Source organism: Rhinolophus sinicus, linkage group LG10 (assembly GCF_036562045.2).
Source record: "Rhinolophus sinicus isolate RSC01 linkage group LG10, ASM3656204v1, whole genome shotgun sequence".
Classification (NCBI taxonomy): Eukaryota; Metazoa; Chordata; class Mammalia; order Chiroptera; family Rhinolophidae; genus Rhinolophus; species Rhinolophus sinicus.
In genome coordinates this window covers 72,007,502-72,033,570 of record NC_133759.1, presented here as the reverse complement: position 1 = coordinate 72,033,570, position 26,069 = coordinate 72,007,502, and the positions used below count along the sequence as shown (strand labels likewise).

The window sequence follows — 26,069 nt, the reverse complement described above, 5'->3', positions numbered from 1 at the left end:
GGCTCCCGGAGCCCACCCTGAGAACCACGCAGGGTCCAGCTTCTGCCAATTGTGTGGATGTTTGTATCCAACCTCCCTGAGACTGGAAAGGTGAATGCTCATGGTTTCAGACTTGGGCTTCGGCACCCAATGCTCCGAGAAACTTCTCTGCTCATTAGTTGTATGGCATGTTTACTGCACAGTTGACCCTTGAACAATGTGGGGAGTTAGAGGCACTGACCCTTCCCCCCACGCAGTTGAAAATCCGTGTATAGCTTCTGAATCCCCCAAAACTTAGTTGCCTATCGGTATGCGCTGGGGATTGGTTCCAGGACCCCCCTGCCGATATCCAAATCCGTGGATGCATAAGACGCCTGTATAAAATGGTATGCATCAGTGCACACAGCCGGCCTCCGCGTCCATCTGCTCCCAACCATGGATTCCAAACAGTGCGTGTATTTACTGAAAAAATCTGCATGTAAGTGGAACCGCAGTCCAACCCACGTATATTAAAGTAGGTGAAATATCCTGATTTTGCAAACCTGTGGCCTTACACGTGCAGAAGTGCCTTTCTCCTGCCTGCCGCAGAGGAGGTGAGTGGGGGCCATGTCCCCAAGGGTCAGATAATAGAGGGGGTGTGTGCACCCTTAGTGCAAATGTCACAAACGTGGACTGCAGACTCCACATGAGGTGTTGGCTCGTGGTTCCCATCTGCAGTGGGAAACACCTGTTTTCCAACCATCAGATGACTGAAAGCACAGAGCACAGGATGACCAAGGCCAAGACCACTTCAATGCCTTCTCCCCTCCACTACCTTCAATAGGAGCACAGAAGGAGAGAACCAGGAGATGGTGAGGAGGGCTGGGGGGGTTCTGGGGGGGCATGATGGTACAATTCTTTATTGCCACATAAAAGGCCATCGGAAGCTTAGGGGTGTAAAGAAAAAAATGCATTTTTTATGCACATGGTTCTGTGGGTCGGGATTTGAAAGAGCACAGGATTCAGTGAGCTCTTCTCTGCTCCATGATGCTGGGCTTCGGCTGGGATGAGCAGCTGACACGGGGGCCCACGTGGCTTCTTCCCTCACACGTCTGGCGTCTGGGCCCTGATGATGAAGGGCTGACAGCAGCTGAGACTGTCTGCCGGAGGCCTGCACGGGGCTTCCGACATGGGCTTCAGGTGGTGGGCCTTCTTACATGGTGGCTCGGGGCTTCGAGGGCCAGTGTCCCACACAAGCAGACGAAGCTCCCTGGCCTTTATGACCTGACCTAGGAAGTAGCAGAGCCACATTCCACCAATGGAAGCAATCAAAAGCCACCCAGACCCAAGGAAAGGCAATAAGACATCAACCTACCTCTCAATGGGAGAAGCGTCAAATTGGGGGCAACGTGTGATGCCATCACAGTAGGTCATCAGAAGAGTAAATGACAAACAACAGAAAATTTCTGAGATGAAGAAAGACATGAGTTTTAACTTGAAAGATGACCCCTAGTGCCAAGGAGAAAAAAAAAGAAAAAAAATTCAACCTGTACACATCCTGACAATGTGTCAGATCCACAAAGATAACTACTTCTAAAAACTTCCAGAAAGAATGTACTGGAATGTACTGGAAGGCAACAAGAATCAAAAGATGACATCAGACTTCTAGTTGGCAACACAAAACGCAAGTATAAGAGCAGATAAAACCTACTGTCAGGCAGGGAATTCAGAATGATCATGTCCCCGAACAATCTCTAAGAGTTCCTAAAGGGAATGTACCACAAAACAAGGCAGAAAACGCAAAGGGAAGACATGAGACACAAGAATTGGAGCACAGAGAGACCAGGAAAGTGAAAAATTGTGTATTTTTAAAAATTAATAGCAATTTTGGCACCAAAATCCCACATAATTTCTGTTGGTTTCCTTTTTGTCCCTCACAGGATGGTGGTGAGGGCAGGCTCCCCCAGGATCCCGACACAGCCCGGCTCTGGATTCCAGGTTTCTGGAGTTTCCAGCCAAGCAGTGGTCGGCTGAGACCATGAGGGTGAGCCATGGCGCGGCCCTGACACGTCACCAGGTTGTCATGTATCTGTCATCTCCACGCCAGTCAGTCCAGGCTTTGCCCAGGTTCCCTCCTAACATTCTCTCTCCATAGATCTGACTCCCAAATTCTCACTGACTTGTGCGATTTACCATTTAATGTCCTTCCCTGCTTCTACACAATAGAATCTCCCTGCAATCACCAGTCCCCACTTGCACGAGTTGGGATTGAGTTCAGCTGTGAGTAAAACCCAACTGTGGGGGCGGAGCCCCAGAGAGTAGTTTCCAGGCTCTCGGCCTCACATAGACAGGTGCTGGCTCAGGTAGTAAATGGCCAACTGTGATTGCATGGCCATCAGCTGTGGCTAGTTGGACGTCAGCTGTAACCAGTGAGCCATTGGCCACAATATAACTGCTGTGGCTACGAGGAGAGAGAGGGAGAAGAGAGAAATAATGGGGGCTAGCAAGAAGATGGCGGCTGGGCTGGCAAGCGTGGATGGCGGTTTGCGGACAGTGTGGATCCAGCCTCCAGTGAGAGTATAGTGCCGCCAGCGAGAATATACTAGTATGACTCCCCTATCTATGGCTCCTTGCGTGTTCCTTTTTGGCCTCACCATATCCTGCGTTCTTGTATGGGGAGCGGGACCAGAGACCCTGCATGACACCCTGCATGACAAATGGCGCAGCGAGCAGGGTCTCCTGCATGACACCAACCCAACTCATACACAGTAGGTTTCTCTCCCTGTGAATGCTGTCTGCAGTGGTGGCCGGTCCAGGGACCTTGGCTACCACCCTGCAGATGGCCACATGCCCAGCAGCCTGCTACCTGCAGGTTGTTCACCCTCATTTCTGAGGCAAACCCACCTTCTTATATGGACAGTTCTGGAACTCATAACTGTTTCTCAGGCTCCTCAGCCCGCCGGCCTCCAGCAGGCCCTGCCGCTGGTGGGTACTAGGTGGAGATTAGAAGGGGCAGAAGGGATTGACTTCCTTTTTCCCAGGCCAGAAGCAGCACAGCCAGCTGGCTCCGGCCTCTTCAGCACTGGCAGCAGCACAGACCTTGCCCTGCCCGTCAGTGGCAGCATCGGCTGTTCCACACTCCCTGCCCACTGGGCTGTGCCTCCTTGGAAATCCAAGTTCCCGCAGGGTCCCACTGGCTCAGAGGTCTGAGCTGCATGAATGAATTAGCCTTAAGTCCATGATGGAACTGAAATTGAAAATCGAAATGAATCATGATAAAACCATGGGAAAGAATATTTCAGTACACACATGCATTGTCAACATTATTGACAGAAATCAAGAAATGTCAAATACTGATGGTGAGATTCTTATTATAAAGCTATTTTGAAATGCGTATTTCCCCCCTTCTCCCACCTCCCCCCGCCCCCACTCCAGTTCAAGCCGTTGTTTCTCAGTCTAGTTGTGTAGGACACAGCTCCCTGGCCCCTGCTGGTATTATGAGCCCTGCGCTCCCCCGGCTGAGGCAGTCAGTCGCCAGTTGTCAGATGGCTGCTGGCCACTCATGCCACTGGCTGCTCATGGCAGCACACAGCAGCTCACACTGGCTGCCGGCCACTCCTGGCAGCACATGGTAGCCCACGGCAGCCCACGGCAGCCCACGGCAGCCCACGGCAGCCCACGGCAGCCCACGGCAGCCCACGGCAGCTCACGGCAGCTCACGGCAGCTCACGGCAGCTCACGGCAGCTCACGGCAGCTCACGGCAGCCCAGCTCCAGGGAGAGCTGTTGTTCACAACCTTAGCTGTAGAGGGTGCAGCTCACCAGCCCATGTGGGAATGGAACCGGCGACCTCATCGTTAGGAGCACGGCGCTTCAACCACCTGAGCCACCGGGCTGGCCCAGAAATGCATGTATTTAAGTTAACATATACTGAAATGTTACATATGAAAAATGTCTTATGTGAACAGCTCAATGAATTTTCATTCCGTTTTCCTCAGGTGTTGGCCAAGACGCAGCAGGTCTTTCTCAATCTCCGCCCGACTATTCTTAACCCCTAATCTTTTCCTTCCTAACCACTGTCATGAGTTGAATTGTGTTCCCAGAAAAAGCTCTGTTGAAGTCCTAAGCCCCAGCATGTCAGGATATGACTATTTGGAAATACAGTCAATGTAGACCTAACCGAGTTAAGATGAGGCCAAGGAGGGTGGCTAATCCACTATGACCGGTGTCCTTATAAAGGGGAAATTTGGTGACGGGAGACAATGTAGACAGTCGTGCGGCGATGGAGCCAGAGATCACAGTGACGTGTCTACAGGCCAAGGGACACCAGGACTGTGGAGAATCGCCAGGACTTAGGACGAGCGAGGCAAGGGACGTTTCCTCCCTATAGCTGCCAGAGGGACCACGGCCCTGCGACACCGCTGTTTTCAGACTTCCAGCTTCCAGAACTGGGAGACAATAAATTTCTGTTGTTTAAAGCCACCCGGTTTGTGGTTCTATAATGGCAGCTCTACAAAACAAATACAAGCATTATCGGACGTACCATGTATTTTACTGTTTTATTTCACCTAATTTCCCAACTAGACTCTAAGCTCCATGGGGACACAGGTTTCTGTCTCTTTGGTCTCTGTTGCGTCCTAGTGACCAGTGTGTGGCAGAGTGGGCCTGTGAGTCTCACCTGCAGTCCAGAGCAGACATGTACATATTAGAAATGCCATGGACAGAGGCAGGGCTGGCTGTCTTTAGCCACAAACAACAGAAAACATGACTCACAGGAGTGTGAACAAGCAGATTTATTTTTTCACATAAAATCCCTGTGGTGGGCACTTCAGCAATGTCATAAGGACCCACACTCCACCCTGCTCCCTGCTCCATGTTCACCACTGCCCCCGTGGTCACGGGTAAGGGTCAGGGGGCCTGTGCATCTTTGGGGTCACCGCATTCCAGCAGGAAAAGGGGGGCAGGCAGGCAGCCACATCAGCTGTTCTATCTCTGTTACCAAGATCCTCCTCCACAGATGCCACTAGCCTCTGTCTGCTCAGCCACTGCTTTCACCGGGCCACCCTCACCGAAGAGCTAGGCGGTTCGGCTGAGTATGAGCTCCAGGCCCCGGGAGAGGAGGAGAGGGGCGGCATCAGGATTCGGCTGCAGCTCGCTGAGCACCTGCCTCAGAGGCGCTGCGGCTTGGCTCACGTAGAGAAATGAATGAGTCTGTAAAGGTACTGGGACAATGGGCTGGGCACAGTGGGGAACAATCGGACCCCTATATCACTCTCTACACAAAAATTAACTCCAAGCAGCTTAAATGCTACATTTAAAAAGCAAATTTTTAAAAAACTGGGGAGAAAACATCTTTGGAAGATTAGCAAATAGCATTAAAACGCAGATGGTGTATCACACGTCATTAGAAAAACAGAGACATGCACACTGGGAGATGTCTGCAAAGCAACAACCCGAGGATCCGACAGGAGAAAAAGAAAAGGGGTGATATTAAACCCCCATGCAGGAAATACAAAGGCACTTCTGAGAGTGCAGAGGTCCTCGACCTGACTAGTAGAGAAATGCAAATGACAACTTTTGCACCTATCAGACCGTCAAAAAATGAGCACTCTGACAATATCAAGTGCTAAGAAGCGGGCAGAGGGGGGCCCAGTCGCCAAGGCGGGAGTCGACTGGCTACAGCCACTTTGGAGAGCAACCTGACGTTTAGTGACACTGAAGGAGACGTAGGCTACGACACAGCTCCGGCACACTGTGCGTAAAGACCTGCACAAAAGTGTTTAGAGCAGCACTGGGTCTAAGAACAAAAACCCGGAACCCATCTGGATGTCTGGCCGTGCAGGATGGAGACACTGGAGGCCACTTGTAACACTCACAATGCTGGGTTTTGAAGGCCTATGTATCATTTATAATTTTTAAAGATGCAAAACAATACCATGTATTGCAGGATACAGACCACGCTAACGTTTTTAAGAAACACATAGAGTCAGAATCAGCAGCCAGTCCCTCCACGGGGAGGGGTACCCATTTAGGGCAGGGGGCAAAGGGGGATGCACGTGTGTCAATGTTTATTTCTCACATTGCACAGAAGGTCCAGGAATACACATTTATATTTAACTTATATGCGGAAATAACTTTTTAAATGCACATGGCCAAGATGATGATGGCATGACGATCCCGTGTGTGAAAAGACAGATGTAAAGACACACATCTAACCTTCTGGGGAAGCACCTCTAGGTATGAGCTTTGAAAGGGCAGCCAACAAGACCCTGACACCCAGCACAGGCCACGGTCGCTCTACTCTCTGCCTTAACTCACTGCAGGCTCAACACCTGCAGGCTCTCAGCCACTACACTCATCAGAACCTCCCACAGTGGTTCTTGTAAAACCGCCCCTGCCCAGGCCCCACCGACTTCTTACACAACTGGAGAACGAGGCAGGCACACTCATTCTCCAGGTGACTCTAATATGCAGCCAAGGTGACAGCCAAACAGATGCCAAACTGCCTAATAATTCAGGAATCCGAAGGCCAAGCTAGAGCCCACAATTAAAGGCCAAGTACGGCACGTGTGGTGCTGACGACATGGTCACAGCAGCCATGGCGAGTTCCAGGCTCCAGGCCCCAGCTGTGTCAGTGTAGGCACGGCTCCCCCAAGAGGGAGACGGTCAGGAGGCCAGAGCTGTCTGACCTAGTGCATTTCTGGAGTCCACATGGGTGAAGGTTGGGGAGCGAAATGAGTTAACACACGTCAACTGCTCAAACCACGCCTGGCACCTAGCACTCAGTTTGCTGCTTTTCATGTAAAGAAACCGGGATAAAGTGCTCAACAAAATATCTCAATAAAGAGGATCGTGTTTGCTCTCACAGCCTCAGGCACAGGCTCCCAGGCCCCCGTGGGGGAGCTCGGCTCACACCTCTCGGTAGCTGTAAGCTCCTGAACAATCTCAACACTGAACCTGTGAAACACCAGGAGGACAAGAAACAGTTCACAGCTCAATGAAGCTTCTAGAGCGCTGCCAAAAGACTGAGGGGGTCCTAAGGGCCTTCTCTTCACTTCACCTCCTATACTGTCGCCTTTTTTAGTGAGAATCTAATTGAGTGTTTATTACAAAAGCCTGGTTGCGACAGAAAGATAGGGTTGGTAGCTCTTGCTTTTAGGATGGAGACTCAAATGTTACTGAACTGTGAGTGGGGAGACACTGAGGATGGCTCTGGACTGGACAAGGACACGCTGCTCCGAGACGGAGTTGGGGGGGTCAGAAGGCTGCAGCCAGGTGGAGAACCAGATGGTGGCACTTCCTTTCAGCTGCACGTCCTTTACTCCCTGTGCCATCTGTCCCCTCGAGGAACCCCAAAGGGAATGCCTCCACCCACCCCAGCCTGTCCTTCCAGATTATCCCGGAGCCCCCTTAGCCAGAGCCTCGGTTGCATGGGCAGAGGTCACACCCTCTGCATGGTACCCCAAATCCACTCCACTGGACCCCTTCACCCAGAAGCCCAGAGTGTGGGAGACAGCACAGGGACCTGTCCCCATGACACCCCTGGCTATGGGCACTGGGTGAGCTTTGCCTGACCTGAGAGCTGTCTCCCCTACCTCCCCAAATGGGGAGCACAGCACCCACCTGCCCGAGGAGATGAGGCTGAGAGCTGGGAACCCTGGCAGTCTCAGAAAAAAAGAAAAATGCCCCTCAGGGCCCTCACACAGCTGAGGGTAGCTATGTCACTTTATTTAGCAAACTCCGGGCCCCACCAACGGCTCCTCCAGCATCCCTGGAGGGTCTGCCTCGGGAGGACGCACAGAGGTGACGCAGAGGCCGAACTTCCCAGGGGGCCTGTCTCCTGCCACACACGCCACGCAGCTGGGAACAAAGTCACTGCTCATGTCCTCAGGCGGTCACCCCGTGTGGCTGTGGGGCCTCCTGTGTCAACAGCCAGCAGCAGGGCCTCAGCCCCGCTCCAGGTACAGACGCCCTGCCCCTGAGATGCTGACGCCCAGCAAGGGCTTCTGTTTTGTGGGGACGCCAAACCCTCATTCCCGCAGGCCTGCAGCCTGGCCCTGCTGGGCAAGAAGCAAAATGTACGAAAATACCTCAACTATTTCTTTGAAACTGTTAAGAAATAAGGTCGTCTTGTTGCTTTCACAATCCCAGTAAAAAGAAAAGTTCACACTGGTGCCGGGGCCGAGACCAGCCCTGGGCCGAGCGCCCGGCTCAGTAGAAACGCTTGTTGCGGTCCTGCCGCTTCTGGAACACCACGGCGCCCACCACAGCGCACACGATGATGCCGAGCAGCGCGCACAGCAGCAGCAGGAACACTCGCCACCCCGTCAGGGGCCCGCCGCGGAAGTTCCCCGTCGGGTCGTCCACGTTGTCTGAGGGAGAAGGGGGGCTGAGGTGCACAGCGGAGAGGCCCAGCGCTCCCAGATCGGGCGCCCCGAGGCCCCCACCCCACCCCACGGTGGAGGCGGTGGCTAGGCACAGCGCCCCGGTGAGGGCCGGGGAGTGGACAGAGGGGCAACCCCGCGTTCCCAGAGACCGAGGCCTGGGGCACCTCTGTGCTGCACGAAGCTGGTGAACACTGGATTCCAGGGCTCCCCGAGAGCCCGGCCTGCCCAGGGAGGCCTGGGATTTGCTTTCACAAGCCCACCCCTCTCACCCCCCGACCCCGGTGCAGTGGGCTGAGGTCCCGTCTACCCTGCCTCGCACCGAGATGAACTCAGTGCCTCCTCGGGGTCTCGGCCACCCAGCCCCCGCCCCGCCCTCCTGCCCCACACCACGCCCCGCCCGCTAAGCCCACTGATGACTGCCAGGTACCAGGCCCTGACACCTGTGCCATCTCCCAGAATCCCGACCACCCTGGCTCCCCTCCCAGCCAGGCGCCCAGTGACACCCTCCCTTCCCGAAAGACCTGACCAGGCAGGCCTGCTGACACGGTCCCACCACTGGCCCCTCTCCGCCCGTGCAGTGACGGTAACAGCTGCTCAACGAACCAGGAGCTCCTAAGCAGAGGTGCTTCCCGCAGCCCCGTAGCCTGTCAGCCTCGGCGCTCCCACGGTCCCCCTGCCCCCACTAGACTGAGCCAGGGACAGCACCCAGCCCATAGCTAGGCACTGAATGAAAGCTTTGGAACCATCTTCTGGGGGAAAGAACAAGGCAACAAGTCTGCAAACAAGTTAATCCCCACCTGGCCAACCACATGGGGTTGCTGGGTGGGTGAGCAGATGAGGTCTCTGAGCCCTTGGCTGCCAGAAACCCTGGAACCAAAGGTGGCAAGACAGTGGCCTATGATAGGATTCGTGTGACCCTCAAAATGTTTAAACGTAATCTGAACCTTAAAAAAGTGAGATGTCACATAAAATGCTGGGTTCCATTCTGGCTCCTGCTCGGCACGATGACTAAGGTCTGGGATGAGGCCCCTTGACGCCCCGCTGGGCCCGCAGGCACGACGTCAGGGCTTCGGGGACATGTTTTTCCACACACAGGGGCCTCCCTTCTCCAACCAGACCCTCACTCTGTGAGGAGGGAGTCATGGCTAATTTGTGCCATAGGAAGAGCCCAGGTTTGGGGTTTTGCAAACACGTTTACCTCCTTCTATATAGCTGAAGAAACCTGAGGGGTCAGTTCCCTGGCTGGTGGCAGGACCTACTTCCCAGGCCATTCACTGAGGTCACGCATGTGCGGTATCACTGCCCTGCTGTCACTTACACCAACAAACGCTCCTGTGGCTTTACTGGCCCTTACTCAGCAGCAAGTGCAGGCGGAAGCAGACACCAGGTTTGCTCACCCAAGAGCCCAGGCCACAACCACAGCCAGACCTGACAAGGACAGAGGGACCATGGGCCAGACTGGGAGGGGCCGCGCACACGTTACCTTTGGGCGACTTGAGGAAATTGACGCTGGGCTCTATCTTGGTCCAGTCGATGTTCTCCTCCTCGGGAGTGTGCTCCACCATCAGCTGGAACAGCTTCAAGGAGATGATGTCGTGATTGTCTGCAGGACCAACAGTTAGCTTAGAAGGGCCTGAGCCCACAACAGGGCACATGGCCCATGCCCCTGCCAGACACATCAAGTGACCAGGTCCCCCTGGGAGAAGCCAACTCCTGCCTGGCTGAGGGCTTGGCCCTCAACACCATAAGCGGCTGCACCTGAGGAGACTTGGGAAAGGCCCAGGTCCAACCAGTCTGGGGAGGAAAGAACCTCCACTGGACAGTAACTGATCACCCCGCATCTGAGATGGGGAGGTCGAGGCTCAGAGCCAAGGTGGGGGTCCCAGTCAGCTTGACTCCCGCTACCAGCTCAGCTAACCGACTGGAATCTGAGAAGTGCCTGGAAAAGGGAGAGCCTCAAGAGCAAGGACTTGGTGGCCAGGTCGGTAGAGCCACGTGGCACCCAGCTGCCCAAAGTGCGCAGCCCCTGGCGGCCCAGGGACAGGCACCAGCTCTGCAGTCAGACTGCAGTTCCCACACGAGCTCTGCCACTCCACGGGTGTTAACCTGGGGCAATCCCTTCAACGCTCCAATTCCCAGTGGTCTCGGTTGTGTAAATAGCTACCTAGGCATATATCACCTGACTTTACCCATAAGATGCCTGTTGTAGAGACTGACATTCACAACCCCCCGATGAACGATCAGTCACTACTACACGCACGACTCTCTGCATCACTCTTCACTGGCCTCCAAACAGCCTTAGAGAACAAGCATCTGCCACAGACCTGGCTCCATTCCCAAACCCTCAGGACAGACAGATACCGAAATTCTGTCAGATGAAATTCAAAGTAGCCCCAAGGGAAGGGTGGTGATGGATCCAGAGATGACACAGGTCTGACTACCTGAATGCGCTGTGACTGGATTACCAGGTAATCAGAGAGCAGGTGAGGACTACCAGCACGAGGGGGCTCACTGGACCACTAGCCCCTCTTTTGGGTACACAATTACAATTTCCACATTAAAAACTTTAAAATCGGGCCGGCCCGGTGGCTCAGGCGGTTGGAGCTCCATGCTCCTAACTCCGAAGGCTGCCGGTTCGATTCCCACATGGGCCAGTGTCCTCTTAACCACAAGGTTGCCAGTTCGACTCCTGCAAGGGATGGTGGGCTGCGCCCCCTGCAACTAGCAACGGCAACTGGACCTGGAGCTGAGCTGCGCCCTCCACAACTAAGACTGAAAGGACAACAACTTGAAGCTGAACGGCACCCTCCACAACTAAGACTGAAAGGACAACTTGACTTGGAAAAAAAGTCCTGGAAGTACACACTGTTCCCCAATAAAGTCCTGTTCCCCTCCCCCAATTAAAAAAAAAATCTTTAAAAAAAACTTTAAAACCCCCAAACCATGGACACTCCGGGGACAAAGTGAACCCAGATGCTTTCATGGGGAGCAGGCTCCTGACAGTGGCTGGTTTCCAGACGACAGAAAGGTCTATCCAGAGGATAAATAAGCCTTCCATCGGTGCTCCACGCTGCTTCCCAATTCTGGTGTGCAGGAGCTGGCCCTGGGCCCGGTGCCGTGAGGCCCAAGAGGTGGACCGAGGACCACGGCCAAGGGCCACCCACAAGTGCCGTCCAGGGCTGGCGGCACCCCAATGCTTACAGAGGACTCACCGTGGGCCAAAGACAAAGCTTCGACTTTATGGAGCTCACAATTCAGTGAGGGAAAGAGATAAAGAAATAAATTATACAGTAGACTCCAAGAGGGTTAAGTGCTATGAAGAAAAATAAGTTGGGAAAGGTGACGAAGAGTGTGCAGGTGACTGGGGTATGCGTATACAATTTTAAATAAAGGTATCAGGGAAGGCCCCAGTGAACAACTGACATCTGAGCCAGACTTGAAAGAGATGAGAGGGGGACAAGCACAAAAGCCCGAGGCAGGAGGGCACTGGTGTGTGAGCAGCTGGAGGCAACATCCAGGCAGCAGGGAGCAGAGTCAGAGGAAAGGGTGTGGGGGGACACTGGCACTAGGACCTGGCTGGCGCGGATGGTGGGCTGGACTCTGAGTGAGCCGGGGAGCCACTGCAGAGCTCCAAGCAGAGAAGCAGTGACACCTCATGAGAGCTCTAATGGCACTGCTCTGGCTGCCGTGCTGGGACAGACTGTCAGGGGCCAGCGTGGAGGGAGGGGATTGCTTGGGAGCTCCTGCCATTGTCCAAGTGACGGCGGTCCGGACCCTCCAGGTAGTAAAGGAGGGGCGAGAGGTGATGTACTCGCTGATGGATGACAGGTGGCACGTTAGAGAAAAGGGGAACCAAGAATGACACCAAGGTTTTTGGTCTGAGCAAATAGAGGACAGAGGTATCATTTACATCTTGGGGGCAAGATGTGGCCTTCAGTTGCGGGCATGTGCAGGCCGAAACGCCTGCTGGGCGTCCGGGTGGAGACGCTGAGCGGGCTGCTGGTGACAGCGGGCTAGTAACACGGGCTGCAGATGGACACGTGGGGTCTACAGAGCCCAGATTCCGAGCCTCCTCAGGAGAGGGAGGCTCGCCGAGGACTGCGCACAGCTGAGCGCTGGCGCGTCAACCCTGACAGACGACGGGAAGAGCAGGGAGAAGCCAGGCAGTGTGGAACCAGTGGAGGAACGTGATCAGCTATGTCACAAGCTCCCAACAGACCAGGGCAGGTCAGAACCGAGCCGTCAGGCCTCGCTCAGCCACTCACCAGACAGGTCCCCGGTGCCGGCTGAAGCCCCGAAGTAGTAGCCGGTGGGCAGGCGCACCCCCGTGACGTCGATGCAGCTCTTCCAGTCGTTCTTGTCCTCCAGGTCGGTCATCACCTGCGCCGGCCAGCTGGTCAAGCGCGCCCAGGCCCGCCGCCCGCCCCCAAGCGCCTCAGAACCCGCACAGGCAGCGCCGCCCCACGTCCCCCCTGCCCCCCCCCACCGGCCTGCTCACCGTCAGACGGCCCCGGGAGTAGCGCACAGCCAGGAAGGTGTCGTGGTCGCGGTTGCGGAAGTCGGCCGTGCAGCCGGCCAGCTCGGTCCAGCGGCCATCCTTGCTATGGTCGTAGGACAGGGAGCCATTGTTCACCATCACCGAGATGTACGGGAACACGCGCTGAGACCAAGACACCAGTTACTGCACGGCCATAGGCCGCCCAGCCTGGGGGAGGCGGCGGGGGCACCACCACCCCAATCCCTGGAGGCTCCTCTGTGCTGGGACCAGGGAGACCTCCCGGCCCCCATTGCCCAGCCCTTGCTTTCCTGCTCTGCGGGAGGGACCAGGGCCTACCTCCGTGGTCTCATCATTGGGGTACGTGTCCAGAAAGATGGCTAAGCCATGGAAGTTGTCCTTGCTCCCAAACACAGGCCCTGGAATGAGGAGGAGATGCTTTCGTCATGGGGGAAACTGGGGTTGTCCCCTGGGTAACCTGAGGACAAAGTAGTGCCAGTGTGGGTGGGGCAAGAGATGGCAACCTGTCAGTCGTTCACCCAGGAAAAGAAGGCACCTCTGAAGAAAAAAGCCTGCGACGGCGTCAGGGCCGTGGCAGGGAGGACTCAAGTCTGAAAGCTGAACTGTAGGGGACAGCACCGGCCATGTGCTCTGAGGAGTCAGGTGACCAGGGGTACCCAGCCTGTGGAAACCAGGTGGCACTGGGGAAACTCCAGCCTCTAATCCAGGGGGCAGCAACTTTCTGCCAACGTCCTGCCAGGAAACGTTTTGGGCTTTGTGGGTCAATATAGTCTCGGTCACATAGCCTTGTTTTTTGCTTTTTAAAAATAACCCTTTAAAATGGTAAAAATCATTCTTAATTGGTGTACAACACCAGGCCACCATGGGGTACAGAGTTGAGCTGCAGGCTCCAGCTCCTCCTCTTCCCTAAGGGACGCCCCGCTGAGCCAACCCGAGGTAGCAGGGCTCCTCAAAGAGGAGCAGCAGCGCCCGACCAGGAGGGTGCCCAGTGGAGGATCCTTGGCCACAGATGTCCCCACCTGCACGAGTGCAGCCCTACCTGGCACCAGGCGATCCCGGGTGTACCACAAGGCGATGCCATCTCCATGGAGATTCTTCTTCCCGGAACCGTGGACTTTGAAGTGGACGTGCATCTCCCAGTCCTTGAGGAAGCAAGGCTGGAGGGAGAGCGGAGGGGCCGCTCAGAGCTCCCTGGGCCTTCCTGCCAGCTGGGGTGACCTGGCACAGACCCTGCCCCCACTGAGACTGGGCATTCCTTGGAACAGGGCCAGGCAGTAGGGTCACTAGTGCCACTGACCAAGACACCCCCAGTTTTCTCAGCAGGAAGAAGGGGGGCTGCTGGGCCTCCCAGGTAGGGACGGGGAGGCCACACAGCTCCCAAGGCTGCCTGAGGCCCAGCCCCCGCCCAGCCCAGCCCCAGTCTTCTCCATTTTGATTCACTTTCCTCAACACTAGCCAAATCCATCAACCCTGTTTTCTCTCCATCCCCACTGCTCCTGCCCTGGGATCTTGTAGAAGGATTACTACCCCAATTTGAGCCACATATTTTACAAAACAGAAAACACACTCACAGACAAAATAACTTGTCCACAACAGGTAAGTGGACGGTCCTGACTCACACCCAGGTTTGTCTGACGTGAAAGCTTATGCTCTGTCTTCTAAGCCTCCCATGGCCTTCAGGTCTTTCACTGAAACTGCATCAGCTCCTTTCTGACTTTCTACCCAACCCATCCCCCTATTTCCCCTTCCAAGCAACCTTCAAACTTAGGGACTCAAACCCAGGTCTGGCTAACTCCAATCCCCAAACTCTTGGCCAGCACACCTCCTGCCTCTTGCAGACCCAGCTGGCCCCAGTGTGGTGACCGCACCAGGGCTGGGGGCTGGAAGGGTCATGCGCTGGGGCCTCTGGGCTGCCATGATACGGGGCAGGCAGATGCTCCCCAGCATCCAGGAATACCAGGTGCAGAGCTGGGCACGGCCCACAGCAAGGGAAACAGCCTGGGCTTACTACCAGGAAGTTGCTTGTGAAAACTACAGTGTGACACATACTTGGACAAGAATTCACTTCGGGGAAGTCTGCAGATGGGTGTGTGAGCAACTGATTAAACAAAGGCCCATGAGACAGGCAAATGGAAACAAGATATTGTTGACCTATCAGACTGGCAGCTATTAAAGAGCTCATTAATACCACTGTGGAGAAGGATGGAGAGAAACACACACTCAAACAACCAGTGGGACTGCGTACGCTCCCATCTTCTTGGGGGCAAGTTGGCTGTTGCAGCCTTTTAACAGAACAAGGCAGAGCCAGAAGCACTTACACTTAAAGATATCAAAGATAAAATTTAAAAAACAGTATCAGAGCTATGTTCTCCTTTTTGAAAAAGAATTAGTATATATGTAGAGAAAAAAAATGAAAAGCATATGAGTGAACATTAACAACAGATGACTTTGGGAAGAAGGGTGCCACAGGGAATGTTTACTTTCCATGTTTGAATTTTGTGTAATAAACATGTTATCTCAGCAATCAGAAAAAAACAAAGATCGTTACATCCCATCACGGGTGAACTGGCTTGTACATTCACTGAGTCGTCAGACCAGTGCTCCAGCTCTGCGTACCCGAAACCCAGAAGATGAGACCCAGCCCTGGCCCCCGAGAACACAGAGATAGCAGGCACCTGTGCAGCAGCTTGCAAGTCGTGTGAAATCAGCCTTCCCAGTTCTTAACAGTCATTGGCTCTGGAAAAATCTGCAGATTCTGGAGGGGGCAACTGAGAGGTGATGAAAACCAGCTCTCAGGGAAAGACGGACAAGGAATCTGAGTCCACGGCCTGTGGAGGGGGTAGGAGGCCTGGAAAACAACCTTGCTTCAGCTTGGAACCACAAAGACAGCAAACGTGAGAAAGATGAGAAAGGCCCTGCCAGGGGCTGTGCCAGCTCGGAGTCCTCTCAATCCCTGAAATTAAACAGACTCACCTAGGCCGCACATTTTTTTAACAACAACAAAAATCTTATAAATACAATATCTGGTACACAATCAAAACTAACAGGTACATAAAGGAACAAGATAAGAACAAATCAAATAACTAGTTTATTACATTCAAGGAGAGAAAAGATAAGATTGAAAATTTTGGTAGATAACTGAAATTTTTAAAAAGCACACTACAAACATTTCCAGAACAAAAAATACAATAACTGAAATTAAAACCAGATGAAGAGAGAATTAGTGAACTCAAGTCCAGTAAGATAAAAATATCCAGAATGAAGCAGAGAAAACAAAAGGATGGCAGATACAAAACTGTGGGTAAGAGGCAGAGCAGAGAATGAAAAAGTCTAAGGTATGTATAATTGGAGCTTCAGAATAAGCAGCAAGAGAATAAGGCAAAGAAAAATTTAAAGAGCTACCTAAGCACTTACTAAAACTCATTCAAAGAATTATGCCATAAATCTTAAGTCTTACAAACCAAAAGAGACGAATAAATAATAAAACTATACCTATACATTAGAAAGGAAGGGAAGGAGCGGAGGAGGAAGAAAACAAAGACAGACATTCTTAAAAGCAACCAAAGGAAAAAGATTACCTGCCAAGAAGCTATATGATTAGCCTGATACCTGACTTCTCAACAGAAACACTAGAAGCAAGAAAGCAATAGACTGATACATTTGGAGTTGAAAGAAAACAATAATCAACATAGGATTCTATACTTAGCAAATGTATCAAGAATAAAGGTGAGGGCTGGCCCGGTGGCTCAGATGGTTGGAGCGCTGTGCTCCTATGCCAAGGTTGCCAGTTCGATTCCCACATGGGCCAGTGAGCTGCGCCCTCTACAGCTAAGATTGTGAACAACAGCTGTCCCTGGAGCTGGGCTGCCGTGAGCAGCTGTGAGCGGCAGACCAGCAGATGGCAACCGACTGCCTCAGCAGGGGAGAGCACAAGGCTCATAACACCAGCATGGGCCAGGGAGCTGGGTCCTACACAACTAGACTGAGAAACAATGGGTTGAACTGGAGTTGGGTGGGGAGCAGGGGAGGGGGATATTCTGAAGGATTACTGATCACTAACACACTGGAAAATAAATTCTTATATAAAAAAAAAGAACAAAGGTGAAATTAAAACATTTTCAGATAAACAGAAACACTAGAACTATCTTTAATTCTTCAAGGAGAAGGAAAGTGATCCAAATGTAAAGGCAGAGATTTAGAAAGAAAGGAAGAGCAGCAAAGACAGTAAATATCTAAATAAATATTTGTATAAAACACTGTTTTATGTTATGTAAAATAGAAAAGATTAAAATAAATGACAACAATGGGGTAACTGGAGTTAAAGTTAAGGTCCTTGCATTGTCCAGGAAGGAGGCAAGAGTACATATTGTTAGACTTTGGTAAAATACAGATGCGTGTTTTAAACTCCAGAGTAACCACTACAAAATTGGGAAACAAGCACAGAACTTTCAAGCTAACAGAAGAATAAAAATGTCATTAAAAATTAACAAACCAAAGAGAGAAAAATCAACACAGAACAGGAAGTACAAATAGAAAGTAAACAGTAAGATGGTAAATTACACCCAAATGCACCAGTAATTTTACTAAATGTCAATGAACTAAATGCTGATAAGGTATACCGATCGCTCTGTGTTATTTCTTACAATTGCAGGTAAATCTACAATTATCTCAAAATAAAAAGTTTAATTTAAAAAAGTAAATAAAGGATCAAAGACTTCAACTAAGAGCTAAAATTAAAACTATAAATCTATAAAAACTATATATCTCTTAGAAGAAAACATGGAGAAAATCTTCATGATGTTGGATTCAATGATTTCTTGGGTGTGTAGGACACCAAATAGTGCATGCACACACACAAAAACAGATAAATTAGACTTCATGAAATTTAAAAACTATTGCACATCAAAACCTATAGAATGGGTGAAATTATTTTCAAATTCCATATCTTATAAGGAATTAATAATACCCAGAATATAGAGAGAACTCCAACTACTCAACAAAAACAAAATAACCCAATTTAAAATGGAAAAGGTCTTGAATTTCTCCAAAGAAGATATACAAATGGCTAAAAAGCCCATGAAAAGATGCTCAACATCATTAGTCATTAGAAATACAAATCCAAACTACAAGATACCACTTCACACACATTAGGATGACGATTATCAAAAAAACAGAAAAGAGCAAGTGGGGGCGAGGATGTGGAGAAATTGGAACCCTTGTGCATTGCTGGTGGGAAAGTAAAATGGTGCAGCTGCTGTGGAAAACAGTTTGGTGGTCCTCAAAAAGATAAACACAGAGTTACCATGACTCAGCAATTCCCCTTCCTCGGTATATACCCCAAAAGTAAAAGGAGAAACTCAGACATCCATGTACCCTCATGTTCCTAGCCGCATTATTTGTAGTAGCTAAAAAGTAGAAGCAATCCAAGAGTCCATCAATGGATACACAAAATATGACGTGTACACACACACACACACAAATATTATCCAGCCAAAAAAAAAGGAATGGAGTACTGACACAGGCTACAACATGGATGAAACTTGAAGACATTATGCTGAGTGAAAGAAGCCAGACACAGACAAATATTCCATGATTCTATTTATATGAGGTACCTGGAAGAGTCAAATTCGAAATCAGAAAGTACAATATGACTTCCCAGGGGTGGTGGGGAGGAGAGGGAATAGGGAGTTAGTGTTTAATGGGTACAGAGTTTCTGCTTGGGACGATGAAAAAGATCTGGGGATGGATGGTGGTGATGGCTGTACAACAAGGTGAATGTATTTAATGCCACTGAGCTGCACACTCAAAAATGTTAAGATGGTAAATGTTATGTTATGTATACTTTGCCACAATAAAAAAAAGTCTGAGGAATACAGTTATCAAAACCAATTTTTTGTTGATGGCCACAGCATTTTAAAAAATTGTTTCAAGCCAAAGAGTATCCTACTGAAGAGAATGGTTTCATACATTAGATTTTTTTAAAATAAAATAAAAGGGTAAAATTGTTAACTTTATGTGATATGTATTTTACCACAATAATAATCCCCAATAAGCCTAATTATATGCTGTTTGCAAGAGACAACTCTAAAACATCAAGAAATGGGAAAAAGGAACAGAAAAAGATACAACATGCAAATACTAACCAAAAGCAAGCTCATACCAATAACAAAGTTTAAAAGGAGACTCTTATTAATGACCAAAGATTCCATTTACTAGGAAAATTTTGGCCTCAAAATACATGAAGCAGAAACTACCAGAACTATAAAAGATAAAAAACAAATCCACACACAGAAATGTTAATACATCTCTCTTAGTAACTGATAAAAATGAACAAAATTGTCAGGAAGGATATAGAGATTTGAATCCAATCAGCAAACTTGACCTCAAGGATCTGAATGGCCGACTGATGACTCAACCAGCAGAGGGGCCACGTGCTTTGCAGGCTCACTCGGGCCGTTTTTCCCAAACATGACCATTTGAAGGACCATTCGCAAGTCTCAACAGGCCTCCAAGGGCTGAAATCATCCAGTATGTTCCTTGACCGTGAAATTTAACTAGATATCAAAAATAACTTAAAAACATAACTAGAAAAGCCCTCATACATTTGAAAACATTTAACAACCTATCTCACATGTACAAAAGTCAGCCCAGAAACCAGATTTCAAATGGTCTCTTTGGTGCCCAGGAGTTCTCTGCATCTGAGAACAGCACACTGAGACACGACCCCAAGCTGATGCAAGGTATGCCTCTGAGAAGGGCAGCTGAGAATGGGGAGGTGGGAAAGGAAAACCTACCCTCTGGTCCTTGGCACCTTCACAGGGAGGTCAGTTTCAGGAAAGAGCACACGTGGAAGCTGAGGACCTGGAAACTGACTCCTTCAAGACGAAGCAGGCCTTAGAAAGTGTCCACATACCGCAGATTGAAGACTGCAGATCAGCAGATAGAAATACTATGATACAGACAACATAAAGCCTCTGAAAAATTTAATGCAGGTAAAGTATGTGCTGGAACCAACTTGGATGCTGCTTTGTGGGGCAGAACAGGAGGTAGCCACGGTTCCCCGCTCTGGCTGCACAGCCAAGCCGCCTAGAGAGGAGCCAGAAATCTATATGCCCAGGCCCTCCCCCAGACCAACTAAATCAGAATCACCTGGAAGTCACAGCATGTACAGTTAGGTGGTTTCCATGTCTTGTTTACAACAGAGTGGAAAGCAGAGCTAATCCAAGTCAGCTGTTATCATTAAAATTTCTGATGAAAGATCACTGCAAGATGTGGGGTTTATAAACGAAGTTCAAAATATTGAGTGACCCTGCTATAATAAAACTCCCTGCATCTCCATCTACTGTTTAAGTGAACACAGATTCTCAGCATTCATATTCATAAATAAATAAAACGCAGAAATGGGGCCAAGGACTGTTTCATTCTGACAATAAGATCCATCCGGACGGGGTGGGGGAACAACAGCTCACTGTTGGTGAGTGAATGTTTAAATTAAAAAAAATTGTTACTTTTCTATGATAATCATTCAAAAATTGTGTAATTCATTTATCTGATCAATTGTGTACCGGTAATAATCCTAAAGAAAATATTAAAACTTAGTTCCAAGGTCCCAACAAAGTTAAAAAGTTTAAATTATTACATTTATTTTAGTCTCAGAGGAATATGAGGTATGATAAAAAAATATGGTGACTGTTTAAATTAAAAAAAAAAGTTATTACAGTAAAAGACACATTGCCATTAATCCCCCTCAAAATATTCCCCCTTGCTTCGAACACACTATCCCATTGTTCTTGCCACTTTCTAAAGCAGTTCTGGAAGTCCTCTTTCGTGTCTTTAGTTGCGCTGTCGTGGCTCCCTCGATGTCCTGAATCAATTCACAACATTTACCTTTCAGTCATTTTGACTTTGGGGAAGAGCCGGAAGTTGCACAGTGTCACATCCGGTGAATAAGGTGGATGAGGATACACCGTAATGTTTTTATTTGACAGAAATTGCTGTACCAGAAGTGATGTGTAACATGGAACCTTTCTGTTGTGATCACAAAATATGGTGAATGCTGCTGCCGAGTGCCAAACAACGGAAAGGCAGGGACCTTCAATACGGAAGTGGCACATCGAAGCTTAGTAACAGGGTGTGACAAGTTTCAACTTGTTCGGTGCAGTCGGGTGTGACCTACAGCAGAGAAGGTGTGTTTTAAAGTGCCCTCCCTCATGACAATGCTCCGTGTCACACATTGTTCTGTCAAATAAAAACATTACAGTGTGTCCTCATCCACCTTATTCACAGGATCTGGCGACGTGCGACTTCTGGCTCTTCCCCAAAGTCAAAATGATTCAGGACATCCAGGCAGCCACGACAGTGCAACTAAAGACACTTACAGAAGAGGACTTCCAGAACTGCTTCAGAAAGTGGCAAGAACAATGGGATAAGTGTGTTCGAAGTGAGGGGGAGTATTTTGAGGGGGATTAATGGCAATGTGTCTTTTACTGTAATATTTTTTATTTATTTAAACATTCACCGTATTGTCTGACCATAGCTCGTATGACAGGTTGATCAATTTGAGATTTTCAAGCATTAAATATACTGCATTGCGATAAAATGTGTGGAAAATGATATGAAAAAACAAGTTCAATAAAAAAACTGACATACAATTTAGGCTTATTCATAGTGTTTAAGAGTAGGTATCTAAGGTGGTAGATGAGGTTAAAAGGGATCAAATATCTGGTGATGGAAGGAGAACTGACTCTGGGTGGCGAACATACAATGTGACATATAGATGATGTATCACAGAATTGTACACCTGAAACCTATGTAACTTTACTAACAACTGTCACCCCAATAAGCTTTAATTTAAAAAAAAAGTAGGTATCTAATTGCAATATTTAGATCCCACTGAATACGCTTAAGGATACTGAATAGCCTTATTTTAAAATGGCAATGTTTAAAATATGCTGGAAACTAGATCCTTTGCAAATATTTAAACTTATGTCAAACAATTATTAGATATCAACTTTTAAAAAGTGAAGGGGGGTGTATATCTTCAGACAATACATGAGCAAAAAAAGGTTCAAGACCATGCTGCAGCTCACACACAAGACCCCTCAGGATGGGCCCGACCAGTCCCTTGGGCTTCCCATGTCCTGAGCTCCAGCCAACAGGCACTTGAGTTCTAGTCGCTGTTGGGCCACTACTTCACCCAGACCACTCTGCCCCCACTACAGCAGGTAGTGGGTCTTATCTCTGCTCAGAAGACAGCAGGTACTCAGCAACGTTTGCTAATTTGCTACCTCTCCCAGATGGAGTAAAGAAAGAAAAGTCCAGACAAAAGAGAGAAAAGTCCAGAAAATATCTCTCCAGCCCAGTAAAAGAAAAGGTGGCTGTTGGGAAACAATGGGCAGAAAATTCTAAGAGTTTCAAGCAATTTCTTTCAGGAATTACAGGAAACACTCCAATCCTTCAGGGAGTATCTACAGGGTCAAACAGGAAAGGTCCCTGGAGCTGAATGGGAAGGTGGGGGAAGGAAGACAATTACACTCCAGACTGTGAAAATTCGATGAAATTAAGTACAGAAATCTGTCAGCCCCGCAACATTGCCACACACTGACAATGCCAATCACCAGCTACCTACAACCATAATTACTTGTGACTAAACCCAATTTCCAATAGTTCCAGCACTATTTGTACCTTACGTACAAAAAAAAAAAAAAAACCTTAATGCTATACTGAATTCACTTCCATAAAAAAAAAAATAATAATAATAATAATGATGATGATAAGGCTACATTACCATTTTAATAAGTTTCCTGAAAATCTTAAGGCAGAATAATGTGACTCAGAGGAGATGGGGTGGTTACTAAAGTACCCTCTGAGTGGGTGGCACTTGAGCTGAGACTTAACAGATGAGAAGGAACCAAGCAGGCATGAAGAGCCAGGAGGCAATGGACCAGACAGAGGGAACAAGTGCAAGGGTCCTGAGGCAAGAGGGCAGCCAGAGAGGCTGGAACAAAATCAACAAAGCAATGACTGGAGATGCCAGGCACCAGGGGCCAGAATGCATAGACATAATGCATATTTATCCCTTCACAGGAGAGCCCAGGATCTGAGGATCAGAGTGAAGGCTGAGAAAAATAACCCCAGATGCCCCTAGCAGTAAGGAGAGGAGAAGCTGAGGAGACCGGCAGATGAGGCAATACAAGGACAGTGTGGGCTCCCACAACTAAATGGGGACATCAACCAGAAGGGACCAAAGAGCAGGGTGATGGAGAAAACTAGGACAATGACCAACAACTTAGGCATAGGTTCAGGTCAGGGAGGCTGGGTCAGGAGCAGGTTCTGTAATCCAGCCCCAAATTATTCCCCTACCACTCCTTTCCTGACCTAGACTTCCTCAGTGTAGAGTCTGTATAGCAATTGATCTTAGCCATTACTTATATGTAACATACTAGTGACACCTGAGGCTCCCTGACATCTGCAGCGAAGGTCACAGAAACTAAACTACCCACAAGGCCAGCTCCTCCATACCACTGATGACAAGACCCTCAATCAAGCACTTGAGGAGCGATCAGAGTCTGCAAGTATTTCTAAGGGATTCCCTCACCATCCACAGGGAGGGTGTCAAGTGTAGCGAGGGAATTGCTAGGCTTGGAGGTGGATAGATCAAAGTTTAAATTCTGTATATGCTGAATGATTCACTGTCTGTGTTAGCTCTGCATAAAATCACAATAGCCACCTATTTCAAACAGCCTGTTTGAGAATTAAATGCAATCAGGTATGTTAATGCCCATAATGATCCCATTCCTTCCATTTAGCCCACTGTTTGAGAGGGTTTAATTCAGACAGCCTGACAGCTCTACTACTTACTGAGTGACTTTAGGTAAGAAACTTTCAACTCTGTGCCTTAGCTTCTTAGTAAAATGGAAATAACATCACTTACTTCACATGGATTTTGAAGAAATTAAGTGAGAAGGGTGAAAAGTATCAAGTGCAGCTCCTGACACCAGTAACTTCAATAGCCATTACCTATCATTACTGGTGAATGTGACCAAAATAGGGAAGGGGTTGGGGAAGGAGGGGCAAGCCTTAAGGTTATGCCGGCCCTCTGGGGAACCACTCACCTGATGGTTCCAGATAGAGCCCTCTTTGCTGCGCTCATCAGGGGTCAGACGCACGTACTGGCTCGTGAGTATAGTGCTGCCTTGGAAATCCCACAGGGGCATGGAGCTGGAACCGACCCCTGCGGGTAGAGAGACCGGCAGAGACAGGTGCGTAAAAGGCTATGCCAGGAATGGCCTTGCCGGAGGCAGTAAACCCACAGAGCTGCCCTGTTCGACAGAAAGGGCACCCCCTTCCCCAACCCTACACAGCCTCGCCCTGCACTCATTCCCGCCCCAGGCCTCACCTTGGTAGGGCTTGATAAGCGAATGTTCCCGCTTGAGGTGTTCACTGTTGCCATCAGTTATATCCGCAGTCACCGGCCCCAGCAACAGGAGAAGAAGTAGAGGTGTCGTGGGGCCAGGGCCGGGGCCGGGAAGCCCAGGCCTCCCCAGGCATCGCCGGCCCCAGCCCCAAATACAGCCTTCAGCCGCCATTCTCCTTTCCTCTCGACCACTTCCGTTCTAGGACTTCCGCCTTCCGGGTGTCCTAGCTAATGGCCTCCGGCCGGAAACCCTCCAACCCTAGTGTCACCGGCAAGTTAAAAGCAAAGCCTCGCAGCCGAGGGGACGACGGCTTTATTTGCTGAGCAGCCTGCATCCCGGTCGAGTGTAGTTCCATCTCCTCCGCGGCGCCAACGTACCTGTCGGCTAGCCTCAGCAACGGGTTCTAACGAACAAGAACCAATCACGGAACCGCACGTTAGGCTTGTGAGCCAATGGGGAGCACAGGGATGGTTTGAGTCGAGGACAACACGAGGGTCTTCTGCGAAGCGCGGCATGCTGGAACTTGTAGTTACGGTAGGCCGCTTCCGCGGGCTGGACAAATCAAGATTACTGCGCCCTCAGCCTCTGGCCACTGATCGCGTCCCTGAAGTAACCTTTCCCATTCCCTGGGGAAAGGAGCTCTAAATTGAAGGCGGAAGCCTGAATTCCAACTCCCACGCCGCCTCAGACTCACTGGGTGACTCCGGCTGAGCCGTTAACTGGCTCTGGCTTCATCCCCTCCAGCTTCACGCCTTTGGAGACTTAAAATTCCCACCGATTTGAGTGTCCATTACTCCCAGGTCCTAAGCCCCTGTCGGGTTCCGGCAGGACGGCAGAACTGCACCCTGTTCTGGGACGCTAGTAATGGTTGGGACGCATCCGGATCCAAATGCTTATAGCGCCTGCCTGGTGCAACAAGCAGTGTCCGTGAGAAGTGCAGGAAAGCTGGCTGTGGACCAAAGGTTGAAAACTGGTGGCCCGCAGCTAAGTAGAGCTCTGTTTTACCTGTTAATGCTATTTCAATAAATGATTTAACTACCGAGATATTTAAACCAGGAGTCTTAAAATCACATTAGAAATCCAAATTTCCAGTTTCTCAGGAAAAATTGGGAGATCCAACCACACTAAGGTCATGGGCTGCCCCTTTCCCCCCCCCACCCCAAATGCCTTCCTCTTCTAAGCTAGTCTACACACTGGCCACTACTTTACGGCACCTGTCTGACCCTTCTAGACATTTGAATTCATGACCCTTGTTATAGATCACAAGGTGGAATTGTTGGTTGTTTGCCTCTTTATTTCAAGAACCTTCCATTTTGAATGAATGAACTTATTCAGGGTTAAGTACTGAAACATCTTTTCTGGGTCATATATTTTTAATGAGTTTTTTTTATTATTAAAGTAATAATAAATAACAATACAGACATATGTACAACAAGAGTCCTCTTGCCACTCCTCTCCCAAGGGGTATACCCTTCCAGAGATTTATCTATATCCATACAAACAAGGACATGTAGATTCCACTAGACCTCCACGAGGGCTGGGATTTTTGTCAGCTTTGGTCACTATTGAATCCCCAGCGTCTAGAACAGTGCTTGGCACATAGGAGGTAATTAATAAGTCATTGGTGAAAGAATGAGTATTTGTTCTAGAATCTGGAATCAGGTCATGAAGAATGAGTAGTTTACTTATAAAGGGGAAAGACATCCTTGGGAGAGGTGACAGGAAATGCAAAGGCAGGAGGGATGCTTGAAAGCATAAGGAAGGCAAACAGTTTGGAATGACTGAGAAGGTG

The 26,069-nt window shown here is 49.6% G+C and overlaps 1 protein-coding gene across 1 annotated transcript; it reads right to left on the bottom strand.

The window, feature by feature from the left end:
* Positions 1-4,735: 4,735 nt before the first annotated feature.
* LMAN2 (lectin, mannose binding 2) lies at positions 4,736-24,689 on the bottom strand. Its single transcript, XM_019710997.2, has 8 exons — positions 24,259-24,689; positions 23,975-24,093; positions 13,900-14,017; positions 13,179-13,258; positions 12,843-13,004; positions 12,610-12,724; positions 9,828-9,947; positions 4,736-8,329 (listed from the first exon to the last, which is right to left on the bottom strand). The coding sequence occupies exons 1-8, from the start codon at positions 24,446-24,448 to the stop codon at positions 8,169-8,171; spliced, it is 1,065 nt and encodes a 354-aa protein (XP_019566556.1). The 5' UTR covers positions 24,449-24,689; the 3' UTR covers positions 4,736-8,168.
* Between the last annotated feature and the right edge of the window lie 1,380 nt (positions 24,690-26,069).